Here is a 25,349-nt window from a genome sequence, read left to right as displayed (position 1 = left end):
TACTAGAGAGTGATATAGATTCAGATGTCAAATTATGTCCTTTAACATATAATTACCAACAGTAAATGCCTGTTTTAACATGTTTATTTTATTAAACAGAAGTTTGTCCAATCTTCCCATATGAATATTGATTTCACTACAGTAAAATATTTAATTGGATTTGGAAAATTGATCTAGTGTTATATTTGGGTAATAAAGCATGTGAGGTTTGTTTGTTTTTATTTTTTTAATGAGCAAAATAATACAATAAAGCAAGCACTGAAATCTAGAGTAGGAATTTGTTTTCATTTAATATCAAAACAATTCTTGATCACATTAAGAATACACAGACTTGCCCAGCTAGTATTGCTCAGTGGTTGAACATTGAACTATAAGCCAGCAGGTCATGGTTCAGTTCTTAGTCAGGGCACATGCCCAGGTTGCAGGTTCTATCCCCATTGTGGGATGTGCAGGAGGCAACTGATCAATGATTCTCTCTCATTGTTATTTTCCTCTCTCTCCTCCTCTTTCTTCCTCTCTGAAATCAATAAAAAATGTATTTAAAAACAAAAATAACAGCCTTGGAGAGGAGACCCTTTCTTTATTCCTGGAGTGAGTTAATACTCAGCTAACAGAGCTTTGGTAGGCTCTCTCTCTAGGCTTCCAATTAGCATGTAAATGATCAGCTATTTTGTCCCTAGAATAACTATGACTTATTTTGCTATTTGAAAGGTGAAAGGCCTATCATCTTTAATAGAATTTCCATTCTGCCTTCTCTTTGATTCATTCATTATTTTATACTTGTTTTCTTGTGTGTATTCTGACTTAGAGATAGTAAAAAATATTTATTCTAAAATAAACCTAGGTCAGGATACACATACTAGTAAGAAAACAGAATTATGATAATATTTAAAATATATACACGACAGGAAAAGATACATAATTATAACAAGACTAGTGGCCCAGTGCACGAATTCATGCACGGGTGGGGTCTGGCCAGCCTGGCCCCAATTGGGGTGGATCGGGGCCAGGTCTGTCGGGAAGAGGAGATGGTGGGAGGTTGTCAGACCGGCTCATCCCAATTGGGGCCCGATCAGGGCCGGGCAGCTGTGGGAGGGGCAGAGGGCAATTTGCCAGTGGGCTTCGCCCCCAATTGGGGTTGGGGAGGCTGATCGGGGGCCTGGAGGAGAAGCTGCAGGCGGTTGGCTGGTGGCCCTGCCCCGAATTGGGGTCTGGAGGTCGACCTGGGGTGGGGCTGGGTGGAGGGAATGGCTGCAGGAGGTTGGCCAGCTGGTCCCACTCCCTGTTGGGGTGGGGGGGTGATCAGGGGTGGGGCTGGCAGGGGGGAGGGTTTGCGGCCTGATCGGGGTGGTGGGGGCCCAAAGGGGGCGGGGCTTGCCAGAGGGAGGGGCTGCAGAAGGTTGGCAGTCCAGCCCCACCCTCGGATCAGGCTGGTTCTCTGGCTGCAGTGGGCATCATAGCAACTGGTCATTCTGGTCATTCTGGCGTTCCGGTTGCTGGCTATGTATATGTATATGTATATGTATATGTATATGTATATGTATATGTATATGTATGGATTAGTAAATGAAAATTCAGAGCAAAGGTAAAATGAGAATGTGAAAATTAAGAAGTCAGAGTAGCATTATCACACAGAATATGTCCTTTAGATTCTATAACACTGGCAAACCACATATATACAGCAGTATTTTTTTAAGTTACCTTGTCCCAGAGATTTGTCTCCTCTTTAGAACTCAGTTATTCTAGAAACCAATTCAAGAATAAATCAAATAACTTCCTTCTTGTTAATGTAGCAAGACAACATTTACTAGGACTCTATTTTATGATTTATATTTTTTTTCTGAGATTCTTCAACATTGGTTAACGATGGAACTCTGAGGATATGGTATAAAATTTGGAGAGCAGACATAGATGGGTTTAATCCAATATTTTAAATATCCAGAAAAAAAATAATGGATTTATCAGTGTAGCCTTATTTGCTTATTTGTTTGCTTAATTTGTTTACACTAACTAAGCTTTTTCTAAATACTCAGCAACAGTGAATTTGACGTTCTCTTTTCTGAAAGCTTTAAAACTGAGTGGAGCTTGGGGCTGGCTAGACTTTTCTGAGGCAAATGGAAGACACTAATTGTCATGCATGTCTTAATAGCTAAGATGCCACCTCCGCCCAGAATGAATTTGTGTAGTTAGTGTGTGCAACAGTATTGGACGTTAGATGCAACTGAAAATGCTTGTTTTCTACTGACTCTTTTTCCAAAAGTCTTTGTTTTAATATTAGTAGTCTAATATTGACAAGGACTTAAAAGTATGAAATAAAACATAGAGGATTGAAATTGGCCTATGAATAAAAATATATTTTTTTTATCTGTACTTTTTGAATGACAGTGGTGATTTACACCTGCTTCTTTAATGTCGGGGAAACATCTCTAAAATGCTAAAAAAAATTCCTATTGGCATTGTACTTTGCAGCACATTTTTCCCTAATTGAGTAATGCCTTTTATCAAAATAAAATGGTGTTCCTCATTAGGGTATTAATGGTGGACACATTACACACATAATGAACTTAGATGTGCTATCTCAGGTTTGTGTCAAATGAAATTTCTCCTTCAATATGCAAAGCAATAAGCTTCACAATTGCACACATTCAACTAATAGCTATTCTATCAAGATAATTAGTTCTGAAATTTCTTCAGTAACCACTAATCTTCTTCAACTATGGAGGAAAGACTTAGTTTGACTCAATTTTAATGTAACCTTAATAATATAGACTGATTCTTTATTAAATCATACTATTTTGTTCTCATTTGTCTTATTGACATAATGTATTTCATATAATGTGTACCTTTAGTATCAGTATACTTATATTTACTTTATTTTTTATTTCTTAGGCATTAGCTATGGGGATGATGACAGAATATTATCATTATATCTTTACCACTCTGGTAAGTAATTTATAAAACATAAAGATAATGCTCTAATTTTATTATTATGACTTTCCAGAATGGGAAATGGGCTTTTGAGTGAGAAGAAATAATATGACTGACACTGTTGTAGTTATACTGTATATTATTTTGATAAAGCCCAGGAGGAATTATCATAACAAAGAACTAATATTTCTTGGTGAGAAGCTGGTGATATTGAAATAAAATCATTTTAGATATTAAATTCAAAATATTCTCTCATCTGTAGATGAGTTTCAGAACATAACGCAATTCAAAACTAGTTCACTGAGAAATCAATGTTTTAGAAAAGCACAAATTCTTATGTGGTTAACTCTATGCACTTTACAAAAATCATATTTGTTGAAGCTGCTCTTTTAGTAGATTAAATTTACCATATTGTATTTGTCTATATTTAGTTGGTTTTTTAGTCAATATTATTTAATTAACTATTAGAAAATTGAATGTTACATTTATCTTTTGTCTGTACATACCCACCACACAGTTTTTCCTTAATATGCACAAAAACCTGACTTTGCTGTTTTATCAAACCTACTTACTCTATTTCTTTATCATGTCATATCCGGATTTCTCTTTATTAAAAACATAACATTTAAATAAGTAAAGTTGAAGATCTAGTTGACTTTATTGAATGATTTTGAATCGGATAGCATCCTGTCTACCAAGTGGAGAGGAACTCTGAGGGGTTGTACAAAAGGCTTTTAAAAGCAGAGAGAGCGTGGGAAGAGGAAGTCATAAATGCAGAAAAGGGTTATTTCAGGCAAGGTTACCTCCTATTGGGGGACAAAAGGGTATATTTAGGCAGATTACCTCACTGTTGTTGACCTGGAAATTACAAACAGACCAGTAAGATGACATTCCCAAGGAAGTTTGAAAATGCAACTAGGCTAAGTATTAAGCCTTGGTTTGGTGACATGGGCTTTGCAAAAGTGATTCCATTTGGAGCCTGTTTCTTTTAACACCTTTCCCTGTGAAATAGCTGTATGTCTCCAAGATTTGTTTCCTGCCTGTCTCCAAAAAGTATCTCCAAATTTGGGCCTCCATCCTATTTTCTTTTTTTTTTTTATCTTTGACCATTTTCTTCAGAAATGGTATGTATTTAAAGTTTCAATTATTACCTTTGTTCAAATAAGATCTAAATGTCCATCTGTAATAGTCTTGAATTGTTGTGTATTAGTATTGCTACATTGAAGAATAATCCTAATTGTTGTGTCATTAAGATCATTTCAAATTATTTAAACTTAATATATTATCCTCTAAATTGACCCCTCTTCTGACTTCCTTCAAAATTTCTTTTGTCTCTGACTCATTATCACCAACAAAATTCTACTGTTCTTTCCTCCATAGTGTTTCTAGCATGCATCTTCTTCTCTTTCCCCATTGACCAATTTAACGAATGCTTTTTTCTCTGTTAACGTAAAAGTCTTCCAGGTAATCACCTTGTTTTTCTGAGGGTTGAAACTACCAGATCAAATTACTAAGATTTAATTGATCACAATAGCTTCCTGTATTAAAATTCTCCTTCACTGGAGATCCTTCTAGCTGTAAGTTGCATTTTACTGATAAATATTAAGGTTAACTCTGCTGTACTATCTCTATATCACTTCCCACCAGGAGAATTTTTGTGGCCTGTAAGAAACTCAGTGATAGGCTGGTGGAGAGGGAGTGGAAGCCTTCACTCATCAGCAAATTATACTTTAATTCTGCCAAAATTCGGTTCTCCCATAATCATAAGATTTTAGGGAAATCAAAAGCATCTCTTAATAAGAAAAAAAAATACGAAAAGAACTAGTGTTCAGTGTATAGAACACAGCCTGTAATTGAGGCCTTTTTAGTTTGATTCTAACCTAACTTTTCTAGTTGATTTGTTTGCTGCTACTCTCTTTTATGAATTCTCTTTTGTGGCCAAACTGATCTAGATCAGTCTCCTGGATAGGTTGTATATTTTCTAATTTTTATCTCTACTGACATTTCCCCTTTTGCCTCTCAAAAGCCTGACCACTCTTTGATGGCAGCTCAGAATCCATCTGCTTTAGGCAGTTGTTTCTGACTATGAAAATTAAGTCATCTGTCTTCTGACTTTTGCTGACTTCTACTCTTTTACCCCTTCGCGTACATTGCAATATATTATTTACCGCATTGGATAGATATCCTTGGCTTGACTGCAAACATTGAAAAAGAAAAACCTAAAGATCCACATAATTTTATTCCTGTTATCTAACCTGAATAGCTGTACGTGTCCAAGGCAAGCTTTACATAGAACCAATGTCATTAATCTTGCCCCTGTTCTTACGTGGCGGTAAGATCGGTTAGAGAAAAGGCGAAGGTCTGATGTGCTGCATGTTTTCATAGTGTCATCCAGGTACTTTGATAGCTTTAGTCTCCTGTCTTCTGGGAAAAACAAAGGGAAAAGCAGAGCATTCACTGTATACAGATTGGAAATCTAAAGGGTTCCTTGTGGTGAAGTTGCCAGATAGGGTGTTGCAACCGAAAAGGACAGTCTTCTTAACTTCTTTTTCTGTTTTGATATATTTTTTATTTAGTTATAAGCCATATATTGTGACCTGTTTCTTAAAACAAAACAAAACAAACAAAACACCTAAAATATAAAATGGCAATAACCAGCCAAAAAAGCAGGGCATCGAAAAGATACCTCTAGTTAGTTAAAAGTGAAATAGTAATGCATAATATTTAAGGATAAGCTATCTTTAACATGGAAAAGAAAGCTCATGTAAATCTTAAAGGTGGCTATAAAAAAGCCTGTTGTAGCATTGGTGGAATTAGAATAGTGTGTGTGTATATGTATCCTAAGGCAAGCAAGAATAAGTGACTTTTTCAATTATGCATGCTTGTAAATATACTCTTTTGATAATAACATGAAAACATTTGTCTTTCAGGACCTCTTCGCTCTTGATGTAGAGCCCTACCGATACAGTGGCGTTAACATGACAGGGTTCAGAATATTAAATACCGAAAATACGCAAGTCTCTTCCATCATAGAAAAATGGTCGATGGAACGGTTGCAGGCACCTCCGAAACCCGATTCAGGTTTGCTGGATGGATTTATGACGGTATGAATAACCACTTAAACATCAGTTTATGTGTTTCTAAGTAATATTGCATAAATTATTAAACTCTCTGGATCTAAACGCTGGATTAATTGTTTGACCTTAAAGACATATCAGAACTACTATTACAAATAATTCTTTTGAAATTTTTAAAATTAGTTCTTTATTGAAAATTTACACTTTTATCAAAGTATCTCTAGAGGCATTTTTACTATGGTTAGAATACTACAGTGTAGGAATTTCTCTAAAATTAATTAGTGCCATAATATGATAAATTAGAGACTGAAAAGAAGATATTGCCTGACAGTTGTCCTTCTGATTTTAATTGGAAATCTAAAGGATTCCTTATGGCCAATATATGATCACTCTTCAATATGTTGGTTTCTGATATCTGATATCCATATGGATGACTCACATTACACAAAATATCCCTTGAACTTATTCACTTTTAATAAATTTTTAATATCAAGTAATTTTAATAAACTATAAAACAAGCACATAGAAACAGCTCATGGAGTAGATGTCAATGCTGGAGAAATCCCTCCCACACTTCTAGCTCCGTATCCCATCCCTCAAAACCCAACAGGACAAAGGAAATCCTTCCAAACCTGAACTTCTGTGAGAGCCCCTTCACCAATGAAAAGAACACAGTGTCCGACGTGGTACATATTCAGAGTTAAAATAACTCCAACTTTTATAGCTATACATACTGTTTCAAAGCAAATCAATATATTTTAAAATTTCATATACTTAGGAATTTATCCATTTTGTCAAGATTGTCCAATTGTTGGCATATAGTTGTTTGTAATATTTTCTTACAATCCTTTTATTTCTGGGTGGAGTCAATTGTTATTTCTCTTTCATTTCTGATTTTATTTATTTGGATCCTCTTGCTCTCTTTTTTGATGATACTGGTTAAAGGTTCACCAATCGTGTTTAACTTTTCTTTTTTTTCTTTATTGATTAAGGTATTACAAGTGTGTTCTTATCCACCCATTGCCCCCCACCTCACCCCCCAATCATGCTCTCACCCCTTGGTGTCTCTGTCCGTTGTTTATGCTTATATGCATGCATACAAGTCTTTTGGTTGATCTCTCTCCCTTACCCCCACCCTCCCCTACCTTCCCTCTGAGATTTGACGGTCTGATCAATGCTTCTCTGTCTCTGGATCAATTTTTGTTCATCAGTTTATGTTGTTCATTATATTCCACAAATGAGTGAGATCATGTGATATTTATCTTTCTCTAACTGGCTTGTTTCATTGATCTTCTATATTGTTTTCTTATAGACTCTATTTTTTTTGTCTGCTCTGACCTTTACTATATCCCTCCTTCCACTCACTTTAGGCTTTTTTTATTTTTCTTTCTAGTTCCATTAAGTGTAAAGGTAGGTTGTTTATTTGAAATTTTTTCTTGTTTCTTGAGGTAGGCCTGTATTGCTATGAATTTCCCTCTTAGGACTGTTTTCCCATAGATTTTGGGTTATTGTAGTCTGATTTTTATTAGTTTCAAGGAATTGTTTAATTTCTTCCTTGATCCCATTGTTAACCCATTCATTATTAGTAACATTTCAATCTTATTTTTTTAAAATATATTTTTTATTGATTAAGATAATGCATATGTGTCCATATCCCCACATTATCCCCACCCCCCGCTCATGCCCTCACCCCTCCCTGTTGTCCCTGTCCATTGGTTAGGCCTATATGCTTGCATATAAGTCCTTTGGTTGATCTCTCCCCCTTTCCCCTCCCCTCCCCTACCTTCCCTCCAAGGCCCGACAGTTAAATCAATTCCTCTCTGTCTCTGGATCAGTCCTTGTTCTTATTAAGCTTATTGAGATTTGTTCTGTTTTCTGACATTTGGTCTATCCTAGAAAATGTTCCATATGCACTTGAAAAGAATGTATATTCTGCTGCTTTGGGGTGAAATGCTCTGAAGATATCAATTAAATCCGTCTAATCTCGTATGTCATTTAAGGGTGCTATGTCCTTGTTGATTTTCTGTCAGGAAGATCAATCTATTGATATCAATGGGGTGTTAAAGTCCCCTACTATGACTGTATTACTGTCAATCTCTTCCTTTATATCCACCAAAATTTGCTTTATAGACTTAGGTGGTCCTATGTTGGTGGCAAAGGGAGGTTAATACAATAATTAATATATAAATAATAATGCAAGAATGAACTGTTTCGAGTATTTACGACTATAAATCTACTTTTGCCAGCCTCTGTATTCCTGTTGTGTGGGAAAGCTTTTTCTATTATGACTGTAAATTTTTCATTAATTACTTCAATTGGTCTTCAGATTATGTTTTTAATGTTGTAGTGAAATAAAGGGAAATTTTAAATTTACCTCTTAAATGATGATTTAGTAATACAAATTGAGCGACTTCATAGAGATTGTGAGAAAATCATTGTTACCCTCAAACAACTAAGTTTCTGATGACAAAATGACATTTATATTGTTTTAGTTAGGAAAATAACCTACTAGAATTTGAAGATGTCTTATATCTATATTAATGTTTTAAATAAATAATAGGAGGGGAATTTTACTCTTTTTCATAAAAAATGAGAGGGTTGATTAGTTCTACTATTTTGTCTTAAACTAAGCCTTAGGTTAAGGTATATTTGAGAAACCTTTTTGAGAAGACAATATGTAAATAACTTAAAAGTAAAGATATTTTTTCTCTTAAGTATATCCAGATTAAAACTAATATACAACTTAGAAAAAAATTACAGATAATATGTTTTTGAAATTTTTAGAAGAATTTTGAATGCCAGCATTCTTCTCTTTGGTATAGGCATTAAATGCTTTTTAAGTGGCATTTTATATAAGAAAATTTTTGAAAGTTTTCACATATAAGAGATAATTACCCCTTCACTTATATATTTTTATTTAAGTTAGTGCAAGCTATAAATATTTAACCTGAAAACTTACATGAGAACTTTTTTAAACAAGTGGGATAAAGATAAACTTAATTTAATGAGCACTTTTTGCATAACATTTCTTTTCTAAAATATGTGCCAGCTATTTATTTTGTTATATTTATAAATTGAGCATGGAACAAAAAATATTTTGGAAGAAGAGATGAAGCTTGCTATTAAAATAAATATGTCTTTCAAAATACATTCTGATTGATTAATGTTTTAAAATTTCCCTTTTGGAAAATTAATACTATTTTTTAAAATAGTCTATTATACAACATTATATAATGACATAAAAAGTACATATAAAGTATTTTTGTTATGTAATATTAATTTCAATTATAAAATAGTGCATGATTATTATAAAAAGAAAATCAGTATCAAATCTGTATAAAGATGTTGGCATATTTATGCCTTGCATGAACAATGTTTTTCTTTCCTATTTAAGATTATATTGTAATCTATTTCCTTCCTAGTCATTAAATGTTTAGGAAAACAAATTAATAGGCTATTTTCACCATGAATGGCATCAGGAAGTTAAGAGGATTCTAGTCAGAAAAGAATTATAGCCTGGCATTGTGGCATTGAAAATATCCCCTTCATTAAATTCATGAGATCTCAGTATTATTATGACTCTTGTTCTTTTTTTCTCTCTATGATCCCATAAAGAAATGATACTATCAGTGAAGTTCCTAGTTTTGCGAGACCCATTATTATCAGTATCATAGTAATTTGTCACTATATAAGATCATAATACTTATACTTTCACACTCTTCATGTTTGAGCTATAAAAGGACACAATGAACTGGATTTATAAGATTTTTTTTCTGGTTGAGTTACAGTTTCATTGACCCCTACATTAAATGTTTATCAGATAAATGACCGTGGAACACAAGGCCATTTTTCCTGTAGTTGTAGTTTCTTCTTCCATGGTTTCTAGTCCTTATATTAAATATATTAATGTTAGTATCTCAGTAAATGTTAATCTTCATTTGGTATAGACCCAACCAAGTCACACAGTACATCCAAGCCTGATCTAGTCAAGCAGGAAAGAAGAAAGAAAGCCCATCCCTCTTCTTTCACACATAAAGGTGTGTGTTTTTTTTCCTCATAAAATCATATTTCTAGCACTTTCCCCTTGCCCATACACTATCATTCAGTTAGTGCTGTAATGTCTTTCCAAGATATTGGCCCTTATTATAAAGCCATTCTCTACTGTGCATTCTCTATTATAACTATTCACATATTTCCATACTCCTGGGGTGTGGAAAAACTATTCTTATTGTTTGATCAAATGACATTTCTCACAGTCTTCTGAATAGATATCTGTGTCTCCAAGAAAAGTTACTATTGGGTGGGAATTCACTTTTTTAATCCATCAGAGCTTGATGATAGTTAAAATTAATACTGATTTATTGAGTTTGCAGCAATCTCAATTCAAGAGAATGAAGTCAAGAACACCTCAAGGTAAATTTTAAACAGTCTAGAATACATCCTAAACATCCTTCCTAGTGTTCCAATTATGCCTGTGCATACTAATGCTAATGTACCTATAACCTATCCAGTAGATTTAAAATGCCTTTTTTTCTTATGTTGATATAGAATACCACATGTATTCCTTGATAATGTAAATTTGCAACACAAATCAATAATGTCTATGTTGGTAGGTTATGTCATTTGGAGTGCTGTAGGAAGATTACTGTTTGGAAATTTAAACTCTGGGTACCAATTGCTCTCTCCATTCCACTTTTCCTCTTTTTACATTCACTAACCATCGAACACTGTCAAATCTGTTGTATCAATACCTTTCTTAACTACATTCTTCTTTCACCCCCAAAGCAATGCCTGAGTTAAGGACCCAGTGCTTTCTCACCTGGTTGCTGCAAGAGTCTGTCTCCTCAGTAATCTTACCAGAACATTGCTCATGACTCTTTGAGCCATGATCTGGCTCGTGATCTGGCTTCTGCTACTTATCTGGCCTCATATTTGCCTATTCCCTGCTCCACCAAGCCACCCACCTCACCTTGATGCACCTCCTCATTTCAGCACAGGGTGTTCCCATTGTCTGAACCACCTTTCCGTATTAGAATGCATGGTATATTCTTACTCCTGCTCTAATTTCAGGTCATCTGTTGCTTTGTATGTGAATTTGCTCTGAGTTCTCCAGACATTTTTACCAGTGTGCTCCCACAGTTAACCTGTGTTGAAATTTAACTCTGGTATTTTTGTTTGTTTTCATATCCATTTCTAAATAGACTGCTCTTTCAAGGCAAGAATTAGTTTTCATCATCCTTGAAACCCTGGTACCAACTTCAGTGGTTGGTGAACAGTAGGTGCTCACAATGAAAGAGGGAATGCCTCTTTAAATAAATATGCGTTAATATAGTTTAATCCATTTACAACTGTATTCTAATCACCAGGTCATCTCATTTCTTCAGATATATTCCGGAGAGTTGGTTTTTTTTAGTTATCCACTCGAACTTTATTATGAAGATGCCTAATCATTTAGAAAATTTCCATTAGACTAGTATCAATTATTTATTAGAGAAGTACTTGCCAGGGCTGACCACAAACCCTGTGCTACGGATGAATGATACTCTAACACGTTTCTGTGAAAGAGAGGGCTAAGGCACTACTTGGCTATTGCCACCAAGTACCCTGTTCTCCTGCCTTGTTTGGCTTTTATTGTCTTAACAGCTTGTATAAAATTAAGGTCTAGATACAATCAGCAAGGTAAGCATCCTTGAGAAAGTATATACTTCAACAAGGACTGGTTTTTAAAGACCAAACATTGAGATTCCAACAAAATACCCCGGGGGATCAGACTTGTTTGGAAAAGTCAAGGTAGGGGCTGCTGCTTTCGGCAAGGTCCCCTCAGAGGCCCCCAACCTTTTGGAGAATCCTTCTTACAGACATTCCAACCAAGTCCGGTGCTTCCTCACAAGTACCTTAAACAGCAAAATCTTAGAAATGCTTTTGATTAAATAGCGAAATTTTAGTGAGTTAGAAGAGTAAATGCCATTCTTTTTTACAAAAAAAGGTAGAATGTTTATAAAATAGGTAATTCTTTATGTGTTTCATTCCAATGTCCTCCTAAAATTCCTTTTAACAAAAGAACACGGCCTAGACTTTTATATTTTCTCATAATTTGATCAACTTATGTTAAAAAATTAATATCATATATACACAATCTACGGAAGGGAGTTAGCTCATATACTAAGAGGGGACAAGTATCACTCTGTTACTGTAAAAAGATTTACCTTTAGAAAGTCAATGAAAAAAGAACCATAGAGAAATAAAGTATGGCCATTCAGGGTTTCATTTATTACTAGAAGTAAAAGCCTGCCTTTGCTGATATTTGCTTAGCTTAATTAGCTGTAGCTGTTTTCTTCAATTCAGTTGAAATGAGAATAAATGTGAGACTTTTCCAAGCAGTGTATCAATATAACTTATCATTTTGAGTAAGTTGATTTTATTTCATATTCCACCAAAACCCCAAAATAAAAGTATGAAAAGTGGCTAAATAATGAATTAATTATCCTTTCTTTGATCAATTTTAATTGTGTGTACATTGTAGACAACACTCAGGATTTGATACCCAGGCTCTCAGGATTGGGTGATGAAGACAGGACCAGTTTCTTAACAGAACTTAGGGGATTGACAAAATTAGAAGATACTGAATTTTTATTGCTCACATCTCACATCTTTGATGGTACAAAATCATATTCAAACTTTGATTATTGATGTCTTCCTAATTTGTTACTTATTTGATTGTTCTACTTTCCTAATTCTTCCTTCAAATTTTTTGTTACAATTCCTTGTTTTCCATGCTATTTTATGACAGCAAGAAATAGACATATATTTCTCAGGGGTTTTACGTAATTTCTCAATATTTTGTTGAAAAAAATGTGCAACATTTTGCAAAATTTATTAATGTAGCTGTTAGTTTTATTTTTGTCTTTACCACAGAAGAAATATTTTGAGTCCATATATATTTTATATATATGGAAGAAAATTTTGTATAAGATATTTCAGAGTATGTAATGAAGTCATAAATACAACATTTATTTCCTTTTTATGATTGACTCAATGAATAGTCAAGGAATATAGAGTACGTGGCATGAATAACAGAATGGCACTATTTCTTCTCTTTATTATACCTATTAACCTTCCAAGATGTACTAAATTGCAAGTTTAATCTGAATATAAATAATTTAGATGACTTAACAACCTCTATTGTTTTATTAACATAGAACATTACACCGAATTGCCTTTGCTCATTGGCAGATGAAATAATCAGCATTTATCTAAAGTGGATAAAAAGAGGAAATTTCTATTTTAAGTAACTGTGTATATGTGTTTTTTTGTGTGTTTTTTTTTTTTTTCATGAGAAATGGCAATTGCAATGAAGCACTTACTGCACAGTCATATTACTCTTTTGGTCTATTTTTAAACTTTTCACTTGGTAAAGCTAAGTTTGATTCAAAAGATTTTTTTCCCCTTTTACCTTAAATAACAAAATTTATCTTCAAAGCATTGATCTGAAATCATTCAATACAAACTTGTAAAGGATAAACACATTTTTGCTCATATTTTTTTCAGCTTCTCTCAGATTTTTTATTTTATATTTAAATATAGTTACATATGGATATACCAATCACAGATGTATAAGGAAGTTCAGGTAGACCAACATTTCTGTTATTCAAGATAGGGCTCCACAGGAACAGGCAATGGCGAGGACACCTGGAGAAGGTGATGGCCAAATGCTTTGACAAGAGGGCAAAGTCCAGCATTGCTGTCTACGAACTGGCGATGTTCTGAGATTTAGGGCTTCACATACGTGATAAATTAGAGACTAAAAAGAAGACATTACCTGATAGTTATCTTTTTTATTTTAACTGCAGCTTTATTGTCATGCTCCTTCCTAGAACAGTGTATTTAAAAATTAAAACAACTGGGCCTAGCTGATGTTGCTCAGTGGTTTGAGTGTGAACCTATGAAGTAGGAGGTCATGGTCCAATTCCTGGTTAGGGCACATGCCCCAGTTGCAAGCTCAATTGCCGATGGGGAGAATACAGGAAGCAGCCAATCAATGATTCTCTGTCATCATAGATGCTTCTATCTCTCTCTCTCCTTCTCCCTTCCTCTCTGAAATCAAGAAAATCTTTTTAAAAAATTAAAACAACTGTAGATATTATAAATAAATGAATAACTTGGTGTTTAATAATATATATTTTATATAATAAACATAAATCATAACTAATTTTTATGTAAATATATACCACAGTACATGTTTTCTTCTTTGTTTTTAAATTACCTACCTACATGTCCCACTGATACAGAAATTCTCTTGCCTATTTGAAATAAATAGTTTCCCAAGTCACTTATTAGAAATACGAACATAAATGTATATAAAGTATGACTTTAAGGACCCTGGGCTATAGAGTATACCCAAGAACTTTGATACAAACAATGACTACGTATAAACTGAGTTTAATTCCCATTGTGTGTTACCATTTGTATTTGACAATCTCTACTATAAAATAGTCTATTTGTGAAATACATTTAATGATTACTACGTTCTAGTGCTATTGTTGCCTCATGACCACATCATGGAGCAGATTTAATCCTATTTTATAGATGCAGATACATAGAATAGGTAGGTTATACATGAAGGATGATCCCTGGGCTATAATCAGAAGCAAATATAAAGGCATCCTTAAGCATCCAGAAGTAAAAAGTTGAGCGTGGTGAATTAGAAACCAGAAAATCATGTTACATTTATTGCTTCTTCTTCAACTTTAATTTATAGTTTCACATCAATTTTGGGTAAGTGGCAGTTCTACTAATACCTCCTCTTTCCTTCCTGAATAGATTAAACTAACTAAGAGAGGTTTGGAGGCAGCATCTGAGTCCCATTTCCAATCCTTTCTAATGCTGTCACTTAATCTCTTTGAGTTTCACTTGTCAAATAGAAGTAATAAATTTTAGTGTGTTGTCCTAAGGATAATAAATTAACATATAAAAATATTGGAAACCTTCCTGGGGGTGTTTTATAATTATGAGCTATATTATTGCTTCCTCTTAAACTCCCAGTGCCTGAGAAATGTAGAATAAATTTTGACACAGTGGTTATAGCTTAAATTATCCAGTCGTATTATTTCAGTATCATTTGTAATCTCTTTTATGCAATAACACTGTAGTAGATATGTGGTGAGTGTGTGTGTTGTGTGTTAGGAGGTTAATTGACATAGAACCTTTAAGAAGCATTTATAAAGAATCTATTTTGTACTTGAATTAATAATCTTAAAATGTTTACAATCATAAAAATTGTAAATGTGCTATTAGGATGATACATCCCTATTTAATAGATTTTTAAGTTTAACTAGAAGTTTATGAAATGGTAGGTACCATTTATTTACTCTCAATGTCAGGTCACTGCATTTTCAGGTTAAGAAGATAGTTTGTTAGGTAGAAAATTAAAGGATGAATTTTGTTTCATTTTTTTATGCCAGTTATAAAAGACTGCTAAGTCTATTTTATCTTAGAACAGGAATTTGGGGATGAGAATCACCTGACTATCAAAACCAAGGTCTGCTTATTACTCCTTTATAAACTTCTAATTATTTAATATCTGTGAGCCTCAATTGCTTCTTCTATTTAATGGAACTGATAATATATTATAGTGTCACTATGAAGATTAAGTGTGTAGGCATACTGCTTAAAGACAGTGTCTGGCAAACAGCTGATCCTCCAAAAATGATATCTATTTTCACCAAGGCAAATACCATTTCTGAACTTCAGTGCAAGTGCTGTTTCTGTTTAGAGTAAAGTTAATCATTCAAAGAGTTTCTTGATGTCCTGTTGTACTAATGTGACAATTTAAGAATGCAACTATAAATAATACTTTAAAAAAGAATCTAAGAGTAGGTAGCTGCTTACTTTAATGCACTAGTTGAGATTAAGTGAATGAATAAACATGAATAAGAGCCAGGTTTAGTATCAAAGAGTTGATGTTTATTTCATGACACTGGTATCTAAGTAATTATATTTACATTGGACAGACAGTCCTTCAAAAAAGTGTAGCCTGTGTATTTAATGATAGAAAAGGTCTAAGAAATGGTCAAGGATTTACTCTGATCTGTACTAATTTCCAAGATATGCTTGGCCAATAGTCTTTAAATTCATATTAATAAATTAAAAGGATATTTCAGACAAAATGAAATGAGTTTTAGGGTGAATTTGCTCTAGGGATATTAGGAATTATCTTGCTTTATTGTTCAGAGAGAAAATATGTTGATCTTTCATTTGCTTTTCTAAAAGAAGTCATAAATATTTTATTCATTAATCTTCAGAATACCCTGTGATCAAATTGAACCAGAAGGGAAAATGAAATTATTAAACAGAAGCAGATATTGAAATGGGAGTAAATCAATTCATTATGAAAAATGTTTGTATATTATTACTCATTCATTTATTCTCTAAATATTTACTGCACACCCACTATATGTAATATGTGGTATTAGACCATGTGGATAAGAATATATATATATATATATATATATATATATATATATATATATATATATATATAGTTTATCTGTACCAGAAGAATTATCAATTTACCAAGCAAAGTAAAACACAGCCTTAAATAATTTTAAAAAATAAAAAATGTTGGGTCTTAAATAATTATAAAAATAATTTTAAAAATGTAATAAAGAACTTATGTAGAAAATAATATATTTATATGGGAGTTTACCTACTCTTGTTTAGGGTAAATTGAACCTCACATAAAGTCACAGCTAGAGAATGTTATATGCCCAAGTTACCAGGATGAACAGTTTTATTTCTTCGTAGTTTTCTCACTGTACATGAGCAACAACCCACCATTCTGCGATAAGTCCCAGAAACTCAGAGGCTTGGTCAGCTTCATCAGGCTGGTTGATGGGAACACAGGCCCCATTGTAGGGTACTCCACACAGAAGTGCCCTCTTCAAGCTGGAGAATGACATAGCACTCCAGAAAATGACACCGCAGTCCTGAAGCTGTTGCCAGACTTGGAGTTTTGGTATTTCTGCTGAAAATGTGGCAAATTGTCATCTTATCCACCCAAGCTTCTTTTGCCTCTGCTTTTAGAGACCATTTTTTGCCTATTCCCTTTGCATGTCTTGTCATTTCACCACAGGAGCTATGGCTCAAGTTTATTCTCAAATTGGCCTGGATTCCCACTGTTCCAGCTCTCATCTTCCAGTTAGCTAGCTCTTTAGTTTGTACAGCAAATGTGCACTGGGCGCCTGCCCTTAGTGCCAGCATGGCTGAGTCGGGAGCCCCACACCAGTCACCGGTTGTTTGCAGACCTGGCCCTTCCACAATGCTCTCAGTCTTGTCCAAGCTATGTCCTCTCTCAGTTGGTGATTGTTTTCACTCACCTGACTCTACCTGGGCAGCCTTAGTTCCTCAAAGGTATTCTGGATTGGAGTCTTGATTGTTTTGCTCCTAGGAGTTTCCTTGACCCTTTTGGAAATTTATCCACTTTCTCCTCAACAGCTTTCAAGCTCCTGGTACTAAGGAATGGAGGAAAGAGAGGTCTCTGTAAAACCAAATGCACAGTTGCTCTTGCCACCAGAGAAATGGTGCAGTGTTGGAGTTCATCAAATGTGTGTGTGTGTGTGTGTGTGTGTGTGTGTGTGTGTGTGTATAGAAGGGATGAGAAAACGTACACCAAAGTATTTGGTGTTTATGTCTTTAACCATGGAGCTAAATTAATAATAATAATTTTATTTTATTGTGGTTATTTTAGCATCACCAAATACTGGGCATATCTGCTACAATGTTATAAAAATTTGACAGTTTGGTATGATTGGATAAAAATTTGTAGGAGGTAATGCTTGACTGGATCTTGAAGGTGAATTTGAACATAGCATTTTGATAAAAATAGATTAGAGCAGGAGGGCCAAGTTGAAAGAAGAGAATGAAAAATCAATTTTTTTTTTTAGGATATGAGAGTGCAATACAAATGAGGTTTATCATTTACTGTGTATCAACTCTTAAAAATATTATGCCCATTGTGGTAGTTAAATGAAGATACGCTAGCCTTGCACTATCTCTAATTCTCACAAAAATGAGCAAAATGAACATTATTTCTCACTTTACAGGGGATGGAACTGAGGCTCAGATCTGTTTAGTATATTGTCTGAGGACATGTTGCTTAGAAGGTGGAGGCTGAGCTTTAAGGTCAGGCCTTTCTACCTTGTTGACTTGTGCTCCTTCTGCTCTGGTCCCAGAAGGCTCATCTGGTGGCTCATGAAGGTTCATTAGATGCACTCCAGGCAAAGGCAAGAATCTGTGATGCAAGTCTAGGGTAATAATGACACTACTAGACCCCAGAGGGCTCAAAGGCAGGATTGAAAGGGAAGACCCTTTTGCAGTAGGAAAGGAGACTAAGGAGACAAGATTAGGAAACTAGAATAAGAAGACAAGAGAGACTGATACACCTTCCAGCTTAGGTGACTGGAAAGACACTAGTGTTTTAACAAAAATGGGGCTGTCTAGAGGAGGAGATGACTTATAAAGGGAGGTGGCATTGCAATCATGGCAATGGTGAAACCTAAAGGGAGAGAGGTTTGACAAAAAGTTGGAAGCCAGTATATTGTTTCTCATTGCAGTAAGGGATAAGATCTCAATTTCTTTTTCAGATATAAGAGAAGGATCTATTGCCATATGTTTGCAATCCTTCAAAGAAAAGGATCTAGCCCTTCTATTTGGCTACCCAGATTAATCAACCCTGAAAGTTAGAAAATTTAAGTCATCTTGGATGCAGTTAAAGAATAACTGCATCTTTTGGTGCCTTTGTTTCTCAGTAGTCATGCCACCGTGCCTGAGGCTCCACACCAAACGTGCTTGGGTCTTAGGAACAAAATATTTTAATTTAGATTCTCATCCTGGCTTTCAAGGAAAATATTACTCCTGCTAAAAGTTGCCCTTAAAAATCAACTTCTCAGACTCATTCTTAGTCTTTAAATATTTATTCCTCTCTCCAAATTCTTTATTTTGTCAAAGCAAAAAGGAAAATGAGTAAGTGATAAATTGAAGACTGTGAAATACCTTTAAAATGTGAACTTTCTAGCCCTTAAGACAGGAATATACAAATTTAACTAACAAAAATTATACCTTGTCTTCTATATTTGAGAGTCTACTAGACTAAATTTTAGTAAATTTGAAACAATCAAAATTACAAGGTAAACACAGATGTTACTCATTTGTTCACTTTTAAAAGCACTCTGATTATTTAGTGTTACTTCAATTTTATTGTATTATTGATGTATAGTGTAGAAAATTTGCAAACTAAAAAATATGTGGAAGAAAATTTAAATTTTTATTCATTAGCACCAAGAAAATAGAATTATGACAAACATAGTAGAGTCTTTCTAAACCTACCTTTTCTTAACTGTTTCACTAGAGTAACTGAAACTATTTATGCCTTGGTTAAAATAAACTGATGTCCATGGCAGCCTGAAAACTCACTTCTAGCAGGCTACTCCACCATGCTTCTGCATTCCACTCTCACAGTTGGGTATTCTTAAAAATGGCTAGTGGTGTTTCCTCCAAAATGAATTTATGCATGCTGTCCTTATTAATAAAATAATTCAATTAAATATTGCATAAAATAATGAAATACCAGGACAAAACAGAAACTTGTTTCTAGGAAAACTAATTTAATCACTAATAAAGTCAAGCCATTCAAGATATATTTTATATTAATTTGATCAAGATAGTTCTATAAGGTAGATCCTACATATAATTTGCTTTATTCTTCTTTCAATTAAAAGAAACCAAAGCTAGAAATCATGCATAATCCATTATGTTTGAGGTTTATGTGAAACAGGAAAGAAATTTTAGTTAGCTGACCCTGAAAAGTGTCTTTGCTCTATATTAATATATTTAGGGATAAATTTATTGTTAGGTGTTTTACATTAAAATAAAAATTTTAAGTACATTTGCTTTATCTAATCATGTTAATTAACTCTCCAAATATTAGCTTTTGGTTGTTTTGGAAAAGAGGTCATCTATGTATTTATTTCTATTAATTTTTTTTATCATTGTTCACATTTCATTAAAAATGGGATCATATAGTATTCACCATTTGCATGATGTTTTCTTAAAGCTAAACCAATAATTATTTAAAATCAGCTATGAGTCAGGCACTGTTTGGTATTGGAATATAGTGTTAAACCAGATGAAGATGGAATTTACCTTTTATTTGATAAATAGACAAGATAAATAAAACAAAATAAGAGGTCAGAGAGTGACTAGGGGTGGGAAGGGCTATTTAACTGAGATGTTGGGAGGAGATAATGTGTGGGATAGGCCTAAGTCAGAGAAACAGGTAATCATGCCTTGCAGCTTAGCTGGCTTATCAGAGAGCATCCTAGGCAGAAGGAACAAGTGCAAACTCTTCGAGGTAGAAACCAGCATGTTGTATTTGAGGCAAAGGAAGGTGACATCAGAATTATTTAGAGTAAGAAGAAAAATGATAGAAGATCAGAAAAGCGATCTTCTAAGGGCATGTAAGTTTAGGTTTTGATGTCATTACAGTGGAAGGAGTTTAATGAGGGGAAGGGTATAACCTGATTCCAGCACTGAGATGATGCCTGTGGCTTTGGTGTGACATTAGAGTGTAGAAAGCAAGAGTGAAAGTGGTGAGAAGAATTATGTATTTCCGTATTTCCGTAATGCTAATGAAAGATGCCAGTGATTTGCACTCAGGTTTTATCAGTAGATCTTGGAAGAGTGGTAGAATTCATTAATGGGTACATTTGGGGTATGGGGTAGAATCAAGGAGGATGTAGTAGTTACTGTCAGCTCCTTACCCATGTAAGTCTGACTTTATGGTTCAAGGTGCTCAGAAGAACTGTGGCTGCCAGTTTCTGCTTCTCTGTGTCTAAGGACTTTTTCCAGAAGGCTGCTCTGCTTATGTGTCCAGCAGGCTGGAAGTACCGGGCAATTAACGTCTCTCCCCCACAGCTCAAAAAAGTCCATTACCAGTGGGAATGGATGTATAAATATCCCAGCTTCTTCAGTCTTCCAGTGTGATAATTCTGAGATGTGCACTTTATATGATTTCTCAAAATTCCCCTGTGAGATCAAGCTTCATTTTCACATTATCATAGCTGGCTTAATAACTATTTAGTAGATGCTTTTCCTTCCCTTCTTTGCTGGTATTTCGTGAAACACCCAAATAAGCCACTTACACAGAATACTTGTCTCAAGGCCTGCTTCCATGGCGAGATAGAGGACACCTAGGTTTTTAAAGTCTGAGAAAGCTGATGAAAATGCATCACATAATGAAAATATAGAAGAGTTAAGTTGGGGGCGGTGAAAATGTGTACTCTTGTTATGCATTATGTTTTAATTGCCTACAAAACACTCAAATGGAGCCCTAGCTGGTTTGGCTCAGCGGATAGAATGTTGGCCTATAGACTGAAGGGTCCCGGGCTCGATTCTGGGTTGCAGGCTCGACCCCAGCAGGAGGTGTGTAGGAGGTAGCGATCAATGAATCTCTCTCATCATTGATATTTCTATGTCTTTCTCCCTCTCCCTTTCTTTCTGAAATCAATAAGAATATATTTAAAGAAAAACAAAAAAAACAACAACATTCAAATGGAGATATTTTGTCTGATTTTCACTACTGTATTCTTTGTACCTTAACAATGTAAGACACATAATAGGCACTCAATGTTTGTTGAATAAAGGAAATAATTATTTGGAGAATGAATAATTTTGAGTTGATGAATGTTTTATGAGGTTGAAATTCAGGTGAACTGTCAGGATGGGAGTTCTGATGTGTGAGTCAACAGGACATGGATAATATTTAAAGCCAAGGGACAAGATAAGATCATCTGGTGACACAATGTGCGCAGAGGGGAAAGGAGTATTAAGGACTGACCTGAAAAGTAAGAGAAAGAGGTAGGAGCCCACAATGGTGATTGAAGAGAGGTGTGTGGTAAGGTAGAAGGAAAATGAAAAAGAATCTGATTTCATGGATGCCTAGAGAAGTGTTTGGAGAATGACTGAGAGATAGGCTAATTGATCAAACATTCTACAGACACTGTTCAAGTATGATGAGGTTAGGGAATTGATCATTAAAATGCATATACACTCCCATTTACAAATGGGTATTGGACTTAATTTGCCACTGGTTGTTAGGAAATTTTCTTTTGATGTCCATCTCTCTTTATAATAGAGCAGTGTTACTTTAGAGATAACAGAAAAATATTTATGGACAGTGTATGTATTTCAAGTGGTGACAATTTAAAGGAAAAAAGTTTGGTAAAATGTATTAAATTATATGTAAAATAAAACTAGTGACAATTAATGTAAGAATTCACTGTTTTATATGCTACCAATGTAAGGCGGCAATCATTTACTAGTATAATTGCTAACACATGACAAAGTTAAATGTGGAAAAAAATATTTTGCATACCAATTAATTTTCCGATCTACTTTGATGCACTTTAAATGTTAAATATTGAATATAACTGACCGGTTTGGCCCAGTGGATAGAGTGTTGGAATGAGGACTGGGGGGGCCCGGGTTCGATTCTGGTCAGGGGCATGTACCTTGGTTGAGGGTACATCCCCAGTCGGGGGTGTGCAGAAGTCGGCTGATCCATGTTTCTCCCATCGATGTTTCTGACTCTCTATTCCTCTCCCTTCCTCTGTAAAATAATCAGTAAAATATATTTTAAAAAAATATTGAATATACAGTTCTTTAAATTGCATTGTTTTTGTTTAATGAGCTATTTAGATAAATTCCTTAAGAAACACAATAATAAAAAATACATCAAGTGTTAGGAAATATATAAGAAGATAATCAGAATTCTAATTTTCTAGCTACTGTTGTATTCAATATTTTGTGTTCATCAAAATGTACCCAGAAGAACACAGCTGGACAGAATATCTTTCTGTGATTTTTATTCTCTCTATATTGCCCCATAAATGACTCAGTTACTAATCAGTGACTGCTTCAGGCTTTGATTTTTGTTTTTCGTTCATAGATGAACAACATGAGGACACCACCCAGAGAGACATCTGTCATGTTTTGTTTCAGAACTCTTATCATAAGAGCTGAATTTTCTTGACTGTTTTTTCTACCAAATATCTTTTATGCTCATAATAGTATAAATTTAAAAAAAAACATTAAAGAATATTAACCAGACATGATAAAATTAAACTAGGTGTCCCCACCCTCTAAAAATATACTACTATTACAAGACATGTCTATTGAAATATTTATTATTAAGAATTATACTTTTTTTGTTGTGTATTTTCAAACATGTACCTACACTATGCAGACCATTAATTAGTTTTTAACTTTGTCGCAAAAAGTATATCAAATATAATATCTGTTTGATTCTCTATGAAACACATGCCAAGGTGAGATTAGATGTACAACAGATTTATTAGCAAATATGGCTCTGAAGTATAAAGAGGGAAGGGGTTAGAATATAGAGAGAGACTTTAGTCTGAGGTGCGGGTATGAAATCTGTGAAAGGAGAAGTTAGGACTGCATAGGAAGAACCAAAGACTGCAATTCAGAAATTCATATCCATGCTGAAAGGGATTCCTTGAGCCAGAACGTCCCTGTAAATGAAATGTGCATTAGGCAGGAATGGCTTGGTTTTAGCAAACTTGCTCAGCCTATTCATTGACTAGGAGCAGCCTGGTTACCATAGTAGTGTATACAAAGGTGCAGAAACTGGTGGCTGTTAAAAAGCTATATTCCCTGTAGTGGTTTTTCTTAAAGGAAGATTTGAGCAGGGTGTCTCCATGCCATTACATATACATATTTGGACCTTTTAGTGGAGTTATTGTCTAGGGGATGAATATTTTTTTTCCTTAAATTATCCCTAATTTACCACGTGCTGTGTTATCAGGTGAGAGAATGAAGATGGACTGTATAGCTACATTATAGCCTTGCAATTAAAATTAAAGCTAAATTCAAAAAGAAACAGCCAACAGTATAGAAGAAAATAGGGAGATAAACTTGTAAGCAAGAATCAAAAATAGTACAATCAGATTACAAGGTACACAGATTTAATAATTTAGTTCATTAAAAATAACTATGTGACCCCCACACACATTGTATATTTTTAAAGAATTGATAATATAGTCCTGAAACTAAAATTCTACAGTGGAGAGGAAGCATGACTAGGCTCTCCTACTCACTGATCTTTGAAATGCTCTCAACCTACTTTATCTTAATTAAAGGACAGTTTGGTATTTGGTAACAAAGTCTGCTTCACACACGCAAAAAATTCACAAAGATTACAGGCTCTCTCAATATTTCTAGATGATAGTTTATTGTAGTTACTTAAAGTTAGTTAACATTGTACAGCAATATAGCTTAAAACTCAATGACAGATTGAAGTGAGTGTTGATTAAGTGACAGGTATTGTGTTGGGTACTGTTGATATACAGGAGAAGCAAATCAGGTGTTATTTCCTCTCTTGCTGGTTAGTTGACATTTTATGAATTCACCTCTCAGGCAAATGGAATATGCGTTTTCCTATTGCTCTTCTGGGCACTGGGAATACCGCAGTAAGTAAACAACACAGACAAAGGGAATTAATGACTACCTAAACAAACAAGTCCCAAAATACAACTAGTTACAGAGGAATACTTTTCCTTTGCAGATGGACTCTTTTTTTCTCTATTTAATACGACTACATTCTTTAATAGCTTTTACTGTAGACCCTACAATTTAGAACACAGCTTCAGAAATAGAGTGTTTAAAGTACAATTGGATAATACAATCGTCAACGATACTTCGATACTTCTATTAACAGTTTAATATATGTTTCTCAGTAATTTTCAGTCATAAACCTACCAACATATACATATTAACATGAATTTAATTTCACTATATAGTGTGTTTAGTAACTGCTTTTTTATTGAATGTTTATTAATTTATTGTCACTCTTTTCTTTTACTTACCTTGTCTTTCTTAATTACTACATTGAGTCTAATATATAGGTGTATGATAATTCCCTGATACTAATTTAGATTGTTTCTAGTTCTTAATAACCATTTATATGGAGAATATATTTTAGTTGTACAAATCTCAATAAACATATTTATTATTTCCTTAGGGTACATTCTTAGCAGGGGTACACTTGATCAAAGATTTTGCCCATTTTACATTCTTATATAATTATTTGCAAAGGACTCTTCAGGTCTCATAAAATAGTTTTCCAATTTTGTTGTTGTTATGGGTTTGAATTGTGTCTCCTATTGAAGTGCTAACTCCTAGTATCTGTAAATGTGACCTTACTTAGAAATATTATTTGCAGATGTAATGATTTAAAACCAAGAAATTAAGGGTGGGCCCTGACCCTAT

The 25,349-nt window shown here is 34.2% G+C and overlaps 1 protein-coding gene across 4 annotated transcripts in view; it reads left to right on the top strand.

Moving 5' to 3' along the window:
- The window catches only part of GRIK2 (glutamate ionotropic receptor kainate type subunit 2), a 567,104-nt gene that overhangs the window by 245,261 nt on the left and 296,494 nt on the right, over nucleotides 1-25,349 (top strand). For all 4 annotated transcript variants that reach the window (XM_036318053.1, XM_036318054.1, XM_036318055.1 and 1 more), the window contains 2 exons: nucleotides 2,890-2,943; nucleotides 5,859-6,032. In XM_036318053.1, the coding sequence (XP_036173946.1) occupies nucleotides 2,890-2,943; nucleotides 5,859-6,032 (228 nt within the window). The remainder of the gene's footprint in view (nucleotides 1-2,889; nucleotides 2,944-5,858; nucleotides 6,033-25,349) is intronic.

Source organism: Myotis myotis, unplaced genomic scaffold (genome assembly GCF_014108235.1).
Source record: "Myotis myotis isolate mMyoMyo1 unplaced genomic scaffold, mMyoMyo1.p scaffold_m19_p_7, whole genome shotgun sequence".
NCBI classification, from domain to species: Eukaryota; Metazoa; Chordata; class Mammalia; order Chiroptera; family Vespertilionidae; genus Myotis; species Myotis myotis.
The sequence above is the reverse complement of the archived record's forward strand: the minus strand, read 5'-3'. Positions and strand labels throughout refer to the sequence as shown.